We start from the raw sequence: 6,000 nt of genomic DNA, 5'->3' as shown, positions 1-6,000 counted from the left end.
ATAAAACTGGTTCGTGAACTAGTTCAGTGGGAGAGATGCTGAGATCTCATGACACTTACTGCACACCAGTGAGGTGTATGTCCATCAGCATCATATTAATTCATCCTTTGACTGGCAGCTTCCTAGCTTGCTTAGCCTAAGAGAAGAGCCTGGTGCTCAGATTACAGGAAGGGCAGAGGAACAGCTACTTTTCTGCCAGCTACTGTTTTTAGACAGCGGCTGGGACATGATATGACTAAAACTGGGCGGGTGACATAGCTGCCAAGTTTTCCCTTTTCTCGCGAGGAAGCCTATTCAGCATAAGGGAAAATCCCTTAAAAAAAGGGATAACTTGGCAGCTATGGCGGGTGAGAGGGGCACAGACCAGGAGGGGAGGGGCTCGTGCATTTTATTATTATTATCTTTCCCCTATAATTCTGGTCCAAAATGTTTCACAATGTAAAATATGTATCTCAATGCTTAAGGAGGACTATAGAAGGATGGGGTGGGGAGATTACTTTTAAATTGTAAGTTATCCTAAGAATATTTGCTAGGCTATTGCATTTATTTATTTATTCAGTAGATTCACATCCTGCCTTTTGAATCAAAGCCACCAACGACACTTATAAAATACAAGAGATAGACCAAGTAGCACATGACCAGCTATAAACAAAACAAAACAAAACAAAACAAAACAACCAGCTGCGCTGGAGGTAAGAAGCCACTTTTATACTGTGTCGTACAAATGGTCCATCAAGCCCAAGTGCTGGCTACACCAAGGTTTCCCAAACTTGGGTCTCCATCTGTTTCTGGACTACAACTCTCATCATCCATAGCTAGCAGGACCAGTGGTCATGGACAATGGGAATTGCAGCCCCAAAACAGCTGGTGATCCAAGTTTGGGAAACCCTGGTCTAGACTACATGGCAGCGGCTCTCCACAGTTCCAGGCAGCAGTCTTCCTCAGCCCTACCTGGAGATGCTGGGGAACTGAACTGGGACCTTCTGCATGTGAAGCAGATGCTCTACTCCTGAGCTATGTCCCTTTTCCATGAGCAGGAGCTGACAGTGGATGTTCCTTTCCACAAGACTGTTGCTATAAGTCGGCCCTAGAGCTGGGTGTGGAAAGAAGGCAGTCGGACTGGAACAGGCTCTTTGCCTGCTGCCTCGTTCCCTTCTTCCTTCCCACCCAACTGCACCAATCCATCAATAAATACAATGTAGTAAAAAAAATGTAGGTACTTGGTAAAACAGGCACAAGAGCAGCAAGAAAAGGAGAAAGAGCAAAACACTTGGTTATTACATAATGAATTATGACAGGTTTCCTGTTTGTGAATTAAATAGCATGGGACAATTAGCTGCTGTTTTAAGTTAGTAAGCAAATGGCTTTTAGATTTTGCACTTATCAGCAAACTAGAGATTAAGCAATAAAATGAGTTGTTCTGCAGCTGTGGTCCTAGGCACACTTACTAGGGGGTAAGTCCTATTGAACACAATAGGGCTTACTTCCAAGTAAACATGCACAGCAAGTCATCTTTTGTGTTATCAGTGGAAATAGCTATTGGGTTTGCCTTGTCCCAAGAGAATTAACTGTAACTGGACTAGATACATCAGGACATATCTTCCTATATGCCCCCCCCCATGTAAGGATTGCAAGGCTCACAGCAATAAGTCTAGCAGACTCAAAATTATAGGATAGCTGTTTGTATCCTGCTTGTATCCTAAGTGTGAACAACAAAGAGACTTGTGGCACCTCAAAAACCAATGTATGACTGACAGCTGATGAGCTGGGCTAACCAATGTGGAGCTTTCCAGATGTTTCAGATGACAACTTTAATCAGCCCCAGCTAGCATGGCCAATCAGCAGGAATGATGGGAGCTGGCGTCTACAACATCTGGACCTTGTTGGCTCTATCGCTGATAGAGCATATATCACATAAATAAGGGCAGCTCAGGAATATGTGAAGAGCAGAGCTTTTTTTTAAAGCTGGAACTCACCCTGGAAACTTTCAGGTGGGTGACATTGCCATTGTAAGAGAACAAGGGAGGCATTCATGGTGAGTTCTGGCACCTCTTTTTCTAGAAGAAGAGCAGTGGTGATTAATAGAATACCTCCACCTGATCTTTCATTTTAAGTTCACATAAAATGAAACACAGGCGATGCTGTAGATTAAACAGAGCCTAGGGCTTGCCGATCAGAAGGTCAGTGGTTCGAATCCCCGTGATGGGGTGAGCTCCCGTTGCTCGGTCCCAGCTCCTGCCAACCTAGCAGTTCGAAAGCACGTCAAAGTACAAGTACATAAGCGGGAAGGTAAACAGCATTTCCGTGTGCTGCTCTGGTTCGCCAGAAGCAGCTTTGACATGCTGGCCACATGACCTGGAAGCTGTCTGTGGACAAACACCGGCTCCCTCGGCCAATAACGTGAGATGAGCACCGCAACCCCAGAGTCGGTCATGACTGGACCTAATGATCAGGGGTCCCTTTACCTTTACCTTTTAATCTCCAGTAGGGGCCAATTTTACTTATATTTGATAGCTGCAGTACTTTTCTATTACTGGTAGTCATGAAATTTCTTTTCCCCCTCTTATTCTTTGCATGCTTCCCAATTTAGAGCCAATCATGACCAGACCAGAACAGTTCACAGCCAGGAAGAGTAGGCAATAAGCTTTAACTACTTGTCATGTGAGTGTCAAGTCATTTATCCAATATGTACAGGTCGTCTTCTTCTTCTTCATTGGCGATCACTCGTATCCGAGTAAGATTGTCTTCCATAAACACGGTTTTAACAATGGGTCCGTAAGTGACTGTGGAGGCCAATTCTGGATCCACACGTCCTTCCACAGTGGGGACATTGGTTTCTGGGCAGGAGTTGATCACGGTGTGGATTTGCCAAGTGCACCTTCCTCCTAGCATGTTTATTTGCGTCCTGAGTTCGAGTGCCTTCAAAGCCCATGACACCTTTGGTAAAGGCTGTTCTACACCTGGAGCGTTCGCAGACCAGTGTTTCCCAGTTGTCGGTGTTTATACTACATTTTTTTAGATTTGCCTTGAGACAGTCTTTAAACCTCTTTTGTTGACCACCAGCATTACGCTTTCCATTTTTAAGTTCGGAATAGAGTACTGTAGTTGCTTTAGAAGACGATCGTCAGGCATCCACACAACATGACCAGTCCAACAAAGTTTATGTTGAAGAATAATTGCTTCAACACTGGTGATCTTTGCTTCTTCCTGTACACTAATATTAGTTCGCCTCTCTTCCGAAGTGACGTGTAAAATTTTTCGGAGACACCGTTGATGGAATCTTTCGAGGAGTTGGAGATGGTGTTTATAAGTGGTCCATGTTTCACAAGCATATAGTAAGGTTCGTAGTACAATAGCTTTGTAAACAAGCATTTTGGTTTCCCTGTGAATGTCCAGGTCCTCAAACACTCTGCACTTCAATCGGGAGAAAGACGCACTCACAGAGCTCAGGCGATGCTGGATTTATGCACTGGCGGATCAGGGACACCCAGAAGTTGTGTCTGCTGAGGAGCTGAGCTATTTTTGAAACTGCACTCTCATTTCTCTCTAGGGGACTGGGAGAAGATCTGTGCAGTAATTGGTAATTATAGAGTTAAATATTGTCTCCAGTTATTATGGGTTGGAGCTAAAAGATCCAATCTTCAGCTTGTTTTTACTTTCATTTACTTATGCAGTAATGTGTCAGCCTGTTTATCAAGGTCCTACAAAGTGTTCCGGGCCTACAAGGTGAGTAGCCTTGGCTTTGATGTAAATACTTAACAGTCTGATCCTTAAAATAGTGGCCAGAGACTGGCTGATACTGGAGCTACCTAATCTTGGCAGATGGTTAACTTAAAAAGATACATACAGTACTGTACAGGATAATAGTAGGAAAGTGTACTTGGAAGGTAATACACAGATTACCTTTACTCCAGGGCATTACTTTAGAATTGCACAGCACAAATCAATACCTTACAGTCCAATAGCTTTATATAAGTTTTATCAGAAGAAAGTTCCAGCAAATTCAGTGAGGGTTTTTCCAAGTCACTGGGCATGGCAGTGCCTTGTTAATGGTGCCCTCAGGGCAGGACTTTGCGGTAGAAGTCCAGGGTTCACTAAGCAAAATGGGTAGGAAGGAGTGCCTTCAAACGTAGCAAGTCTGGCTTACCACGTTTGGGGGTAACTGAAAAGTAATGCAGCATACATTTCCATCATGGGCATAGCCAGGATTTTTGTTAGGGTGGGCAGGCTTTTTGTTGGGGGGGTGGGGCAGAATCTCAGTTTGCTATGTATTTTTTATTGCTGGGGGGGGGGTAGCTACCCCTCCCTGTCCCCACCTTGGCTACATCCATGATTGATTACCATGGAGGGCAATTAAGTTCAAACTCTAGCGTTGTACTGGAGCTGCGTACCGACCAAACATAATTAAAGCACACGCGCACCCGAATCCTGGGAGCCGTAGTTAAATGTGCTGTGCTGGGAATTGTAGCTCCGAGGGGTAAACTAGAGTTCCCAGGATTCTTGAAGGCGGGGGGGGGGGAGAGACACGTGCTTTACATGTATACAGCCTGAGCAGCAATTTTATTCAAGTAATAAGTAAGCGTCTATAGGATCACCATTTAAGGTTGCGGCAATCTAGAACAAGTTTATTATGCACTCGCTTACTTTTGATCTGGAATCCACAGATCCATTTAGCTTATTTAAAAAAAGCCTTTAGTTTAGATTAGGAATTTAAGGTTGTGATCGGAGGCGGGGAGGTGCATCCTGATCGGGCTACAGAGAGTTAAAAATCCCCGGGCGCCTATTGGGCAGGCTGGGCGGAGATTTGCCATTCAGATCCTGTAGGAAGTAAGTTGCTGAGTCTTGGAAAGAGTAAAAAGAGAGTGTTCCAGTAAAGGAAAGGGGGGAAAAGGAGACGCGGAGAGAGGGGCACGCAAACCACTAGCCAGAAATTCAGATGCAAAATCAGGCGGAGATGTTGAAGAGGCTGCTAAGGCAGGGCCTGTGAGAACTCGGCGGGTGAGGAGTCCCGCAACTTTTCGAGTCCCGGGAGAAGTGCGCGGCGGCGGCGCGGGCGCAACAAGGCGAAGATTGTGCGTGATGGAGCCTGCTGTGGACGCGGCTGCTGAGGTGTAAGGAAAGAGGCAGTGTCTTCTCGCCCCCATTTCTCTCGTTCTCTCCACACACCCCTTTATCTTTTGCCTTGGTTGCTCCGGACGAAGCAGGAATGCCCAGGATCGCGCCTCTTCCCTTGGCCGAGCCGACCGGTGCCTGCAGTCGCTCTAGCGGTGGCCTTTGCTGAAGGAGCGACGCCGCCGCCGCCGCCGCTCTCCCCTTCTCCGGCGCAGCTGCACAAAAGACTTTCAAGGAGCCTTTTTATTTTTCCCCTTCTCCAGCTGCGTTCGTCATGTCCCGGCGGAGGGGGCTCCTGCCTTACCCCGCCACCGCCGCCGCCGCCTGCATATGCATCTTCTCCTCACTCTTCAACACTGTTAGAGGTTAGTGGATGGCTTCAAAACCAGAGTTATAATCCAGAGGAATGGTATTTTGAAAATAAAACTACTTCGGAAGGTATAAGGGAATATGTGAAGCAGCGTCTTAGTCCCCACCTCCACAGCAACAGAGTTTTAAAGCTTGGCATACCGAATGGGAGACAAAGTAATTGAATTAGTTGTTGAATATTTCAGAGAGGTGTGCACGAACTCCAAAAGTGATTGACTGAGGAAGAAAGTTAAGTCGGTGGGGCTACTCTTTTTAATATATTTTTAAAATAATCCTGTGACTTGTTCCACATTGTTGATGATTTGAATTACCCACACTGCCCTTCTGGATAAGATTCCTAGGGTGTGAAAACAGCACATATAAAGACTTTGTATAAATATTTAAACAAAACAGAAAGCATGGGGGTGGGGTGGGGTGGAGAGGGGAAGAAGTTGTGGGTAATCATTCTGGACCATTGTTGGGGGTCCTGTGGCCCTCCTGTTCTCATTAGCCCAGCTTGCTTAGCCAATGGTTTGGCAT

At 45.8% G+C, this 6,000-nt stretch overlaps 1 protein-coding gene across 1 annotated transcript in view; it reads left to right on the top strand.

Moving 5' to 3' along the window:
- The first annotated feature begins 4,831 nt into the window (after positions 1-4,831).
- ITGB5 (integrin subunit beta 5) overlaps positions 4,832-6,000 on the top strand; it is an 85,615-nt gene continuing 84,446 nt past the window's right edge. The window contains exon 1 of the mRNA XM_035129332.2: positions 4,832-5,477. Within this exon, the coding sequence (XP_034985223.2) occupies positions 5,387-5,477 (91 nt within the window). The 5' untranslated portion in view covers positions 4,832-5,386. The remainder of the gene's footprint in view (positions 5,478-6,000) is intronic.

Source organism: Zootoca vivipara, chromosome 1 (genome assembly GCF_963506605.1).
Source record: "Zootoca vivipara chromosome 1, rZooViv1.1, whole genome shotgun sequence".
Classification (NCBI taxonomy): Eukaryota; Metazoa; Chordata; class Lepidosauria; order Squamata; family Lacertidae; genus Zootoca; species Zootoca vivipara.
The sequence above is the reverse complement of the archived record's forward strand: the minus strand, read 5'-3'. Positions and strand labels throughout refer to the sequence as shown.